Source organism: Schistocerca piceifrons, chromosome 5, assembly GCF_021461385.2.
Source record: "Schistocerca piceifrons isolate TAMUIC-IGC-003096 chromosome 5, iqSchPice1.1, whole genome shotgun sequence".
Classification (NCBI taxonomy): domain Eukaryota; kingdom Metazoa; phylum Arthropoda; class Insecta; order Orthoptera; family Acrididae; genus Schistocerca; species Schistocerca piceifrons.
In genome coordinates, this window is record NC_060142.1 from 381,865,813 (window position 1) to 381,880,855 (window position 15,043).

Sequence of the window (15,043 nt, forward strand, 5' to 3'; positions counted from 1 at the left end):
TCACTTCTTGATGCGGATTACCACTACCAGCTATGATGTGAGGGTTTTTGAACTTTTATTATATAGTGAAAAACATGGGATAAATTTGCTGTCTGGTAAAAATGCTGCATCTGGGGTAAGTAATATGAATACCTTGGTTAACAATATTATGCAAAGGATAGACTGCTACTGACCATAAAAAGGTGTGCCTGTCTGGAACGCAATGTGTAACATTTAGAGTGAGTAGCAGTCTGACCTTTTCATAATACTGTTGATATTTCAACCTTCACTTTCCATTGTTACATACCTCAGTTACAAATTTACATTTCTTGTGGTTCCTTTTTTTCTTTTTCCAGAAAAGCATAAAGGCTTTTATTGAATAGATATAACTTCTCAAATAAGCACCTTCAGAAAATAATAATACTGCCTTTAAGACATTTAGTTCCACTCGGCCTACTTGGAGATGTTTAATCATACACCTGAATCACATGCTGCCACTCCTGTACTGGCCACATACCATTCTCCCTAACATTTGGAGGGCTGCTCTTCCAGTCCCAATGAACTACAGGAATGCGCCAGTTCTTACCATAGTTGGCTTCAATATATATTTCTGTTTCACAAGGTACACGAACTTTAAGTTCCAGAAATTCTGTCCAGCAGAGAGTAAATCGTGGAAAAATATATCTGAAACACAAAACAAGATTTCACTTATTCTTTTACTGAGTGATGGGCCAAAATTTCATGACCATTGCAGTATCTACGTATCTAGAAAAGCACATCACTGACATCATATGAATTGGAAGAAAAGGGAAATGGGTTACACTTAATATTCCTTTGACTTTAAGGTCATTAGAGAATGACAAGAAACCCCTTGAGTGGGAGGTCGGAAGTTCAATCTTTAGTACAGCTCATTTGTAAGTCTTGTGTTAATAATTATAACCGGAAAAATGTTAGCTGCTAATGACTCACCATTCACATCAAGAGAGTGACAGAAAAAGAGTGTCTGGGAGATGCAGATATCAACATTCTATGTGATGTATGTATTACACTTCACAAAATAGATATCACTGACCACCCAGAAATGTTCAAAATTAACAATTAACTTGCACCACAAACACCAAATGAAAAATGATGCATCAGAGTGATCAAAAATATTCACACCATAAAGACTGAAAGTGAAATACATGGGAGTTACAAACCTTACAGGACATTCAGCTAAGTATCCACCCTTAAAGAATGCTTACTGGTATGATGGGATTCAACCAAATGTGAAACAGTTTGCTGTGGAGCTTAACATGAAACCAGCTATCTATTAAGGCATGGTGCGTATACTGTGATAATATGTTTTACAGGCATGAAAAAAATAACATGCAGAGGCTGAATTTGTCTAGTGGTTCCAGGTGGTATGAACTGCAATGTCACACACTTTCAGGAGGGATAGTTTGTTCTAAAGGAGTATGATTTTTACACACAGATCAGGAAACAGCCAAAAGCAAGTATTTTTGCCAGCTATTGGTCAAAAGCAGTGCTCATACCATAGCTGCAGTCCTCTTACGGCCATTTCCCACTCTTGCTTGCTGTCACATGCCCTATTTCCCCTGTAAGATACTGCACGAGAAAAAAATCGTAGAGGATAGAGCACCTCTAATTTTATACAGCACAATAAAAAGCTTTTCAGCCAATTTACCATTGAGATTAACAGTCGGCATAATTGTATACTAACGTGTTAAGGTATTGATGTTAGTTGATCTTCATACAACTCTCTTGGTACCTCTAATTTCCAGGTTCCTTTCATATGCATTTCCTCTTCAAATCCCAATTGGTCGGAGTTGAAAACAAATTCCTTACTGAATGAAGGGATAAGTTTGTTCATCTCATATACAAATTTTGGGGCCAATCCTGCAGTTTGCTGTATGTCAAATTGATGCATTGTTTGAAATGTCAGTATTTTATGTCTTCCAATTCTGTAGTGCTTTTTGAAGTTAAGCACCCATCCATTGCTTCCCTTGGAATCACTGTAATCTATGTTGCACTCAATTTGATGTGCATAATGCATTAGGTTACTATCATGCACATCCTCTAAAACGTATCGAGCATCCCTGAAATGTGCAGAAACCATTTTTGCCACAAGTGCGCCTTGACCATCTTTGACTATCTGTAGTTTTTCTTATGCACTAGTGGCCACATTGCTGTGGACATATTCGAAATTTGTTCACAATTGTTTTTCTTTTTTACAATGCTGGGAACAATCTTCAATGTATGTAATTACATTTAGTGCCCACCTCTTGGACAGTGATTGTCCTTTACTATGTTTCACTGGAGACAGAATTTGTGGCTCTCTGTCTGGCAAGGATTATGAATTACACAGCTAGACACCTGCTTCAATATCACTTTCACTTGTTATGCAAGTATCATCATCATCATTGAACTCCTCATGTACATCGTTCGCACAGTCGAGCGTATACGACATCAAACATTTCACCAACTCACCTTGCAGAAACACTAATATTTCATCTGCTACTTCTTTCTCACTCTGCGAAATACCTTGGGTTCCTTTCTATTGAAATGTCAATTTTGGCAACTATTGTTGTAGATATAATACAATGTTTGCCTTGTTTATTGTTGTCATTGCTCTGCTTTGTATCATCTCCACTAGTACTGTAGCACTCTTGTGAGTTAATCGTTGACTAAGAATATCAACTAAGCTCCAAGCCTCATGCTGTGCTCGGCATTGCATATCTCCAGTTCTGCCTCCTGTTGACAGTAGCAGCCAACAGTGCGGTTGCATGGTAGACAATATGTGGGGCCTCGCACTCAAGGGGTTGTCTGTGAGAGCAAGTGCAGGGGAAAATGGTGTGAAAGGAACTTTGCCATATTCTCACTGAAGAAACCACCATGATATTCACTGTAATGCATTTAGCCATATCAATGAAATGATACTCTGTAAATAGAGGCTTTAAAAGTTAGTGTAACACAATAGGTGACTTGTTAGTCATTAATTAAAAAATTAGTGAGGACAACAATGAGTATTTGTCATCAATTTGCCAACAAGAAAATAAAAGTAAGAAAGTAATTAAACAGGTGGAAAAGCAAGGAGGCATGAAACTCACAAATAGCCACCAACAGAAAATTTATTTTAACTGCTTAACTCACTTGAACTTCTTTCCAGTTTTTGCTTGTGTCCCACCATTCCAAACCCAATACTCTTCCTCGTAGAAAAAGAAAATATCTAATTTGATATCTCCAGTTTTAAATGATATTTCAAGACTGTCATTAATCTTTCCAAACCAATGCTTGAGAGTAAAACCATGGGACAGAAACTCTGTTACAATCTTTTCATTGTAATCTGTGATAAATATTCCAATATCCACATCCCTGCCATAAGGTATTATGTCACATTGTCGTAGGTAGCCTGAAAAATTACAGTCAGCTGTAATAATAAAACAAAAAGGAGGAACTCAACAGTCTTAATTTTAAAAAAAGAGAAATTTGGTACATCTAATATGTTAACTTCACTGCAAGGTTAGTTCTAATACACCAACATATGCCTACTCCCCCTCCACCACTGTGTGTGTGTGTGTGTGTGTGTGTGTGTGTGTGTGTGTGTGTGTGTGTGTGTGTGTGTGTAAAAGAGGGTGAGATTAAAAAACGTACATATGTTACTAAATGGACACACTGAATGCTTGCTGTATATGAAACACACATTATTGTTTAATGACACTTCTCTAACACCATTTCCTAGCTGCAATACACTGAAAAAACACAAATATTTTCAAATATATAGGTTGACTTTGAAGAAAACTTTGCATAGCCATCTTTTTGAGTACAGTCAATGAGTTGATATGTGTGGACTATGAGCAGAATAGTTGATGATTTGACTAAAAACTGGTGGCAGCTGGGAGAAAGCCTTCCTTGCTTCCCCATAACGTGCTCAGAAATCCAAAGTAGAAGGAACACAGGTAGAAATAATGCAAAGCGTAGTAATTGGTACCGGGATAAAAGTAAAGCAAATCAAGCAAAAATCGAACAGTAACAATAATCTCTTCTGCTTTGTTTTTAAAATTCTTGCCTTTCACTTAGAGTCAGTAAACCTTCTGGAAGGCCTAGGTAGTTTTGTAAACTGCACCTTAACCTCTTCTGAGTGGTGTGCTTGTTTCCAAGCTATTCTGAAGACTTTCGTACCGGTGCATCAGCAGCATGGTGAATTATATTACTTTCAGGCACTTGTCATTCTACTAGTTGCACCCAGATCCCTGGAGTGCAACATTTATGATGGTAGAACATACTAAGGGATCTATGACACAGAATGATTAGTGGCAGCACTGAGGTTTGTGCTCTCAAGTACGTCTAGCATGTATAGAAGTTTTAAAACGTCTGAAAAATTTTGAACTGAGAGCAGGCTGAAGAGAATAAAACACCACATAACGTACATTTACATCCGCACAAAGTCAGGATAGGCAGAACAGCTGCACAATGAGTTTAGTGAGAGTCTCTTCACGTAATGTGTCATTAGGGGCAAGTGCAGGTAATGTTTATATAGTATGTACACTATTATAGTGACTGTTTGGAAGCCAGTGGTGAAGATGAGAAGAAAGGTGCTTTACGTGTCTCTAAGAAGGGTGACTATATATTCTTTAGTTCTCACCTCCATTGAGATCATTCTTTCGGTGGAAATTGTAATGTTTTATGATACAATGTAGTAAACCGATATGAATTGAGACACCGACTGTGAAGGTGCTGTCAATTTAGAAATTTGCTAAATTTAAAAATATTCACTAGACAGCAGTTCCATAAGCCAAAACCAGTGAAAATAAATAACAGTCTAAGTGAAGGAAAAAACGCTGCATTCACTCAAAAGTATTATTTTGCTTTCTTTTCAGTTTTGTCAAGCTGAAGAACTTATTGTGGGCAAAATAGCAACAGGATGATTTCCTCAGGGAAACTGCATAACCCATAGTTTTAACAAAAATAGCCATCATATGGTCAGGTGGTTTTGGTCTGTATTTGTTAGCTTCTTGAGTTCATACTGCTGCATATAGCTTTTATAAGTTTTCTGGGGTGAGAAATGCAGGTTTTGAGGAAAGTACACATCTGAAATTTCACTACCAAAGTCAGGGTGTGCATCGGCACTTTTTACCTACTGTGTTAGACATCACCGTTTCACACTTCCTGACTTGCAAATTTAGATCCTCAGTAAATGAGGTACAAATAGTGATGTTTGCATGGGTTCAATTTTTTTTTTTTTTTTTTTTTTTGCTTTAGTATAAGTATAATTTTTTAAGGTATACTGAACATGAAAAAAAATCGTAAGGGGTTGAGCACCTCCAACTTTTAGCAGCACAATAAATAGCTTTCTGGCCAATCAACAATTGACATAATGTGTTAAGCCATTGATCTTCAGACAACTCTCTTGGTATCTCTAACTTCCAGGTTCCTTTCATATGCATTTTCTCTTAAATCCCAATTGGTCGGAGTTGAAAGCAAATTCCTTACTGAATCATTGGATAAGTTTGTTTATCTCATATACAAATTTTCGGGCCAAACCTGCAGATTGTTGTGCATCGTCAAGTTGATGCTTTCTTTGAAATTTCAGTATCTTATGTCTTCCCATTCTGCAGCACTGTTTGAAGTTAAGCAACCATCAACTGCTTCCCTTGAAATCACTGTAATCAATGTTGCACTCGATTTGATGTGAAGAATCTAGTTTTTGACACAAGTGTGCCTTGTCCACCTTTGAATATCTGTAGTTTTTCTTATGCACTAGTGGCCATATTTCTGCAGACATATACAAAATCTGTTCATAATTTTTTTTTTTTCTACTAAGCTGTGAATGATCTTCCATGCACGTAAATATGTTTACTACCTGCTCCTTGGACAATGACTGTCCTTTATTACGTTTCACTGGAGACAGGATTTGTGGCTCCCTGTTTGACAAGGATGATGAATTACATGGCTAGACACCTGTTTCAATATCACTTTCACTTGTTACACAAGTATCGTCATCACTGTACTCCTCATGTACACTGTCTGCACAGTCGAACGTATATGACCCCACAAATTTCATCGACTAATCTTGCTCACATCTTGCATCTTGTACACTGGAGATGAACAAGTACCAACATTGGGCAGTTTCACTGCATTGGTCTCTCTTATTACATAACTGTTGTATATGTGGAAGATGAGCCACATCTGAAGCAGCACATCCCAGTTGGAATTTATGACTTCACTTTGAGGCTAATATATCCCATTGTTATATGATCCAGCAGCACTGTTTCAGTGAATTTAAAAATAAATGCTGCTGTTTTAACCAATTCATCACTTATGCTATTCGTAAGATTTTGGATATCAACCAACCGTCCTTTTGTCCATTCACCTTTTAATTCTTCTTTTAGTAATCCGTGATGGCTTACAAGATAAGACCCATGCTATAGTAGAGGGAATTATGAAGCTTTTCCTGTAGGATACTTTCCAAGTTATTTTACTGGTTGGAGTTTGGCAGCCTACAGGGAAATGGTTATTTATATCAGTTAAGACTCATTTCTTAAACATTTCACAGATTTTAATGTACCAGCTTTTCCACCATAAGACCTTTAGCGTGTCAGAGTGTGACATTTTCAAGGCTGTTTCTATTCAACAACTACCCTATCCATAAAGTGCTTATCACAATTTGAGGCTGAGGTTTTTGTTTTTTATAAACGATGTACGATCTTCCTAATTTGAGCATTACACAGTAGTGTGAAGAAGTACTGGTTTGGTCGTACAATAGCAAGATCTATAGTGCCAGTACTAAAATTTTATGAGGGATTGTGGATAAAAATGACAGAATTATAAAATGCAACAAGAATTAATATACAATTTACCTTTATCTGGGCCCACAGCATGATATAAAAGTCTTGTAATAATACATAAGTCGGTTGCTTCACTTTTATTTCTTTGCTGCAATAAGCATATTTCACTACAACTGCCATTGTCAAGCTGAGATGGCAGATATGTGTGCATGAGGTGTGCTTGCTTCTGTGAATGTGTGTGTGTGTGTGTGTGTGTGTGTGTGTGTGTGTGTTTTCTGAGGGAGGCTTTGGCCAAAAGCTACATGTGTAACAATCTTTTCATTGTGCCTGTCTGCAGCTCAACATGTCATCTTTATGGTGTGTAGCGATCTATCCTTTTTCTCATATTGGTATTATATTGTTCAGGTACACAGAATTTTATCATCATTTGCTTAAATTTTTTGTAGTTACATGTTATGGCTATATGCTGTGTGTATTACATCTAGTTATTCTTGGTTTTACTTATGGTCAACATATAACAGTGAGTTAAAAAAAAAAAGCAGAAAGCCTGGAATTAATGGAACATAAGTGTGACTTGTGTTTTAAACCTTCATTTAATTGTTTTTTGTTTCTTTTTTGTCAGAATTCATGATAAAAGTTCAACAAAACATGACAACCTATTGTTTCGTGATTGAGTAGCAGAAAAATGAACTATTATGTAGGTTTTACTCGCAAGTAAAGTTAAATCTTTTACTTTGTGAAAAATCTGTAAATTTTTAGGGCTGTTCCAGGTTCCCACATTCAGTGAGGCATTTTCAGTAAATATCTGATGTCTCTGGAGTCTTTTCCTAGTTAGTAATGAACAGTACAGCCACCAGTTTCTATACATAGCTTTATTTGGAGGTACACGTTTCGATTTTCCATCATCTTCAGGCTCCTTACTGCCAGTACATTTGTTTCTCTATGCATCTTGGCATTTGGCCAAAGTTCTGTAGTTGGAAAATAGTATCTTGTATCCTGTTTGGCATTTTTATCATGAATCAGCATATTTCAGTGATGATACAGCACTCCACTTCTTGCTGAAAGGCACAGTGAGTAATCCAAAAGGTACCAATATCATAAATGTGAAGGTAACTCTGTCTGTCTGCCACCTCCTCATGGCAGAAACACTGAATCGAATTTGATGAAGCATGGTATGGAGATAGCTTGAACCTTGACGAAGAATATAAACTACAGCAGAGTCCCGTTAATCCAAACCCCGGTAATCCGAATGTTCGGTTAATCTGAACATGAAAAATGTTAGGCATAACAATGAAAGAAAAGCTGTCAAACTTACTAAAATACAGCGGATATTTTATCCCCACTTTTTAGATGACAAAAACTCATTTTTTTTGGCGTAATGAAGACAGTCTGTTATATGACGCTTAGTTGCACCACTGTCTCATAAACATAAAATCAGCATGTGTAGCAGTGGGCTGTTGCTCCAAATAACGTAGCATGAGGTCAAGGGCTTCTGCTGCATCACTGTGTGGCACCAGCTCTCCTCTGTCTCTTTCAGGCTCATTGTCACTTCCGTCACAGCAGTCCATTCTTCCTGGTCTTGACTCACAGCAGCAACTAAATCAGCGTCAGTAAGGTTCTCCACACATGCCCCATCCTGCCATCCATTCGTCTATGTCTCCTTCACTAGCTTCTTCACATCCTGGGATTGTCTGTATCATTTGTAATAGATTTTACTCTTCATTTTCAACTAGGTTGTCCTGAAATTCAAGGGATGTCCACAGTTTTCTCCACGATTTTCTCAGAGTATTTTCTGAAACATTCTGCAATGCCTCAGCGGCCCAATAAACAACACCCTTCACTTTTTTTTGTCCACTAAAGGAATGCTTCCATCATGGATCAGCATTCTTAAAAATTGTTTTCTGTACATCAGTTTTAATGTTTGTAGTACGGCCTTGTCCATCGGCTGTAAAAGTGGTGTAACATTCGGTGGCAAAAACTTCCCCACAATTTCTCCATTACATATTTCCTCAGTGCTGGGGTGAGAAGGCGCATTATCAATCAAAAGGATTGCATGGGGAGACAAATGATTTTCCTTAGAAAACTGTCAAACAGAGGGAACAAACTGGCCGTGAAACCATTCTTTGAACAGCTTACCATCCATCCATGCTTTTTTTGTTGCAATAATATATGGGCAGGAACTTCACATTCCAGTTTAAAAGCTCTGGGCCTAGCAGATTTGCCGATCAGCATTAAAGGCAGCTTGTGATTACCAGCAGCTTTGCTGCATGCTAAGAAAGTCACACGATCTTTGCACATTTTACAACCAGGAGCATGGTCTTCTGCTTTTGATGCCAAGCTTTTTGTTGGCAATGCCCCAAAATTAAGGCCAGTCTCGTCAGCATTATAAATTCGTTGGGGAGAATACCTTCCTTCTATTATCATTTTTTCAGACTCACTTCTCCAGTATTTGTTAGCTGACGGATTCCATGACATTTTTTGAATCTGTCCAACCAACCCATACTCGCACTAAAAGACTCATCACCATTCATTAACTTGTTCAGGTAAACAGCCTTCTCCTGAACCAGTGCTCCACTCAAAGGAGTTCCCCTTTCTCTTTCTTGTGTAAACTGAAGGAAAAGAGCTTCATCCATTTTATTGTACTGGGACTGTTTCACAGACTGCCAAATTTCGAGCGTTTTTCCGGAAGACGTTGCACAGGACTGTTCAAGCTTCTCTCAGTTCTTCTTCCAATCACAAATGGTTGCTTTACCAACACCCAGTTCCACTGCCAGTTTAGATACATTCTCACCACTGTCTATTTGCTTCAAAGCATTCAGTTTTTCTTTGAGAGTTAAAGTCGTATGTTTCCGTTTACTCATGACGAAAATACGTACACCACTACACCTGAACGAATAGAATACAACTGTTACGCATGCCAGCAATCGATAACTAACATAACCAAGCACTTTGCAAGGCAACTGGCAGTGCACTGACCTCAGCCACTACAAAGGTCTCAACAATGCACAACAACAAGGGCACAAAGTGGGAGTACGCCATTGTTCCCACACTTGTTTCCATTTGTTACCATGGTGTATCTACTTATCTGTTTGGTATACTTAATTCTAGAAACTCATCATCGTAATTCTGGCTAATACAAACAAATCGGTAATCTGAACAAGATCCAGTCCCAATTAGTTTGAATTAATGGGACTCTACTGTACTTAAAAACAAATTAAATCAGCTTGCATTAGTGATGATAATAACAACAACAACAACAATAATAATAATAATAATAATAATAATAATAATAATAATAAATCCCGTGGAGGCCCGGGAAAAGAATAGGCCTCCGGTACGTTCTGCCAGTCGTAAAAGGCGACGAAAAGAACAAACCACTAATAGGGCTAACCCCCCTTTTAGTGTGATTACTTGGTTCAGGACAGAACTAAAGAAGCCTCGGACAAGCGCCGTCGTGGTCAGGGACGACGCTTGAACCCTATGCCCGCCCACAATGGTAACGACACTGCTAGCCAACTGGAAAATGATTTAAATCCAAATAGAGGTGTTTTGCAGTATATGCTTCCTGCAACCACCCTAAAAGGAAAACAAAGACAGAGGATGAGATGGTCAGATGAAGTTAATCGACACCTCATGTTCTGTTATTACCAAGCAACAAACCTAGGAACCAACACAACTGGATACAGATCGCAAGTATACACAACATTTATTACCAGATACCCGGAATTAAAATTTTTAACAGAACAACGACTAGCTGATCAGATCAGTGTAATAATAAAAAATAACAGGATACCCCAGTCAGAATTAGAAAACATCAAACAACAAGTACAACAAATACTGGAACAAAATAATGTGCAATCAGAAGAAGAAGAAAATACAGTAATGGACTCAAACATCCCAGAGAAAACAAACAAAGAACAAAACGCGTCAATTACACAATCAGAGGAAAACGAAATCTTACGACAGCCACCAGAACAAGCACAAATAGAACACGAAGTGACACACATATTAGATATAGAAGAGAAATTTCAGCTGACATATATAGAATACAAAGACACAAATACAGACATTAGACCAATCTTGCATAGACAAACCAAATAACCCACAAGTCGAAACAACAATAACAACTATCAACACAATCATACACAACAAAATAAATGAAAATACAACTATGGAAGAGTTACAACTACTGGTTTATGTAGGAGCACTCACTACACTAAATATACACACTAGGTAGAGATCAGAACCAACCAACACACAGAACAAAACCCACAAAACCAGCATGGCAACACAGGCTACAGATCAGAATAGAAAAACTGAGAAAAGACATCAGACAGCTAACACAATTTATAAGAAATGAAATATCAGACAAAAAACGAAAAAGGTTAGGTAAAATCTCACAACAAGAAGCAATAGAGCAATCAGATGAAAAGAAGCAGAAATTACAAGCATTGGCCAAACGACTTAGAAGGCACAAAAAAAGTGAAAATAGAAGGAAACAAAACCAAACATTCAACACAAACCAAAAGAGATTTTACCAAACAATAGATAACACACACATTAAAATAGACAATCCACCAAACATAACAGATATGGAACACTTCTGGAGCAACATATGGTCAAACCCGGTACAACATAACAGGCATGCACGGTGGATACAAGCAGAAACAGACTCATACAAGATGATACCACAAATGCCTGAAGTGATAATTTTGCAACATGAAGTCACCCGAGCAATTAATTCTACGCACAATTGGAAAGCCCCTGGAAATGATAAAATAGCAAATTTCTGGCTAAAGAAGTTCACCTCAACACATTCACATCTAACTAAATTATTTAACAGTTACATTGCAGACCCATACACATTCCCTGATACACTTACACATGGAATAACTTATCTGAAACCTAAAGATCAAGCAGACACAGGAAACCCAGCTAAATATCGCCCCATAACATGCCTACCAACAATCTACAAAATATTAACTTTAGTCATTACACAGAATTTAATGACACATACAACACAAAACAAAATTATAAATGAAGAACAAAAAGCCTGTTGCAAAGGAGCACGAGAATGTAAAGAGCAACTGATAATAGATGCAGATGTGACATATCAAGCTAAAACTAAACAAAGGTCGCTACGCTACGAATACATTGATTACTGTAAAGCTTTTGATAGTGTACCCCACTCATGGTTACTACAAATATTGGAAATAGACAAAGTAGATCCTAAATTGATACAGTTCCTAAACATAGTAATGAAAAATTGGAAAACCACACTTAATATCCAAACAAATTCAGATAATATCACATCACAGCCAATACAGATTAAGCGTGGAATATACCAAGGAGACTCATTTCTGGTTCTGTCTTGCTCTGAACCCACTATCCAACATGCTAAATAATACAAATTATGGATATAATATTACTGGAACATACCCACACAAAATCACACATTTACTATATATGGATGATCTAAAACTACTGGCAGCAACCAATCAACAACTCAACCAATTACTAAAGATAACAGAAGTATTCAGCAATGATATAAATATGGCTTTTGGAACAGACAAATGTAAGAAAAATAGCATAGTCAAGGGAAAACACACTAAACAAGAAGATTACATATTGAATAACCACAGTGACTCCATAGAAGCGATGGAAAAAACAGATGCCTATAAATATCTAGGATACAGACAAAAAATAGGAATAGATAATACAAATATTAAAGAAGAACTAAAAGAAAAATATAGACAAAGACTAACAAAAATACTGAAAACAGAATTGACAGCGAGAAACAAGACAAAGGCTATAAATACTTATGCTACACCAATATTGACCTACTCATTTGGAGTAGTGAAATGGAGTAACACAGACCTAGAAGCACTCAATACACTTACACGCTCACAATGCCACAAATATAGAATACATCACATACATTCAGCAACAGAAAGATTCACATTAAGCAGAAAGGAAGGAGGAAGGGGATTCATCGACATAAAAAACCTATATTATGGACAGGTAGACAATTTACGAAAATTCTTTCTAGAACGAGCAGAAACTAGCAAAATACACAAAGCAATCACTCATATAAATACATCGGCTACACCACTGCAATTTCATAACCACTTCTACAACCCTTTAGATCACACAACATCAACAGATACGAAGAAAGTAAATTGGAAAAAGAAAACACAACATGGCAAGCACCCATATCATCTAACACAGCCACACATCGATCAAGACGCATCCAACACACGGCTAAGAAAAGGCAATATATACAGTGAGAAGGAAGGATTCATGATTGCAATACAGGATCAAACAATAAACACCAGATATTACAGCAAGCATATTATTAAAGATCCCAATACCACAACAGATAAATGCAGACTTTGCAAACAACAAATAGAAACAGTAGATCACATCACAAGTAGATGTACAATACTAGCAAATACAGAATACTCCAGAAGACATGACAATGTAGCAAAAATAATACATCAACAACTTGCCATAAAACATAAACTAATAAAACAACACGTCCCACATACAAGTATGCACCACAAAATGTACTGGAGAACGATGAATACAAATTATACTGGAACAGAACCATTATAACAGATAAAACAACACCACATAACAAACCTGACATCATACTCACCAATAAAAAGAAGAAATTAACACAACTAATTGAAATATCCATACCCAATACAACAAATATACAGAAGAAAACAGGAGAAAAAATTGAAAAATACATCCAACTGGCTGAGGAAGTCAAGGACATGTGGCATCAGGATAAAGTTGATGTTATACCGATTATACTATCAACTACAGGAGTCATACCACACAATATCCACCAGTACATCAATGCAATACAGCTACATCCAAACGTATATATACAACTACAGAAATCCGTAATTATTGATACATGTTCAATAACCCGAAAGTTCCTAAATACAATGTAACATATACCATACAGTTAAAAGGAAGTCACGCTTGATGAAAGTCCGCGTCACTTTCCATTTTTAACCAGACCTAAGGTCTGAGAAAAATAGAAATAATAATAATAATAATAATAATAAATGGAGAAAAAGTTTGTTAGCACTCTTTTGCTATACTTTGTGCGGGCAATAAGAGCTACATCAAACTGGAAAGTACTAAATTGTAGGTCTCAAAAAGATCTACACAAAAGTCCACGAGAGCATATGCCTATCTTTTACATTTTACCCATAATCACCATTTATGTCTTTTGATTGCACCTCTCACATGGAACACAAAAGACAAAAATTTTTATAGTCGGAGAAGATAAATAAATGTTATCATGCACTTTTTGTAGATATTTTTGAAATCTAAGTTTCAATTCGACACCAAATTACATACCACACTCTGATTAGTCAGCATATTTGTGCCAGAAAACCCTCTACTTTATACAGGGTGCTACAAAAAGTTACGGCCAAACTTTCAGGAAACATTCCTCACACACAAATAAAGAAAAGATGTTATGTGGACATGTGTCCAGAAACGCTTAATTTCCACGTTAGAGCAAAGAAAAGATGTTATGTGGACATGTGCCATGCTTAATTTCCATGTTAGAGCTCATTTTAGTTTCGTCAGTATGTACTGTACTTCCTCGATTCACCGCCAGTTGGCCCAATTGAAGGAAGGCACTGTTGACTTCGGTGCTTGTGTTGACATGCGACTCATTGCTCTACAGTACTAGCATCAAGCACATCAGTACGTAGCATCAACAGGTTAGTGTTCATCACGAACGTGGTGTTGCAGTCAGTGCAATGTTTACAAATGCGGAGTTGGCAGATGCCCATTTGATGTACGGATTAGCACGGGGCAATAGCCGTGGCGCGGTACGTTTGTATCGAGACAGATTTCCAGAACGAAGGTGTCCCGACAGGAAGACGTTCGAAATAATTGATTGGCGTCTTAGGGAGCACGGAACATTCCAGCCTATGACACGCGACTGGGGAAGACCTAGAACGACGAGGACACCTGCAATGGACGAGGCAATTCTTCGTGCAGTTGATGATAACCCTAATGTCAGCATCAGAGAAGTTGCTGCTGTACAAGGTAACGCTGACCACGTCACTGTATGGAGAGTGCTACGGGAGAACCAGTTGTTTCCGTACCATGTACAGTGTGTGCAGGCACTATCAGCAGCTGATTGGCGTCCACGCGTACACTTCTGCGAATGGTTTATCCAACAATGTGTCAATCGTCATTTCAGTGTAAATGTTCTCTTTATGGATGAGGCTTCATTCCTACGT

General features: G+C 37.5%; 1 protein-coding gene across 3 annotated transcripts in view; it reads right to left on the reverse strand.

Moving 5' to 3' along the window:
- Positions 1 to 313: 313 nt before the first annotated feature.
- LOC124798478 (ribitol-5-phosphate transferase FKTN-like) overlaps positions 314 to 15,043 on the reverse strand; it is a 93,660-nt gene continuing 78,930 nt past the window's right edge. For all 3 annotated transcript variants that reach the window (XM_047261914.1, XM_047261913.1, XM_047261912.1), the window contains exons 4-5: positions 3,133 to 3,391; positions 314 to 663 (exon numbers count right to left, since the gene is read on the reverse strand). In XM_047261914.1, the coding sequence (XP_047117870.1) occupies positions 447 to 663; positions 3,133 to 3,391 (476 nt within the window). In that variant the 3' untranslated portion in view covers positions 314 to 446. The remainder of the gene's footprint in view (positions 664 to 3,132; positions 3,392 to 15,043) is intronic.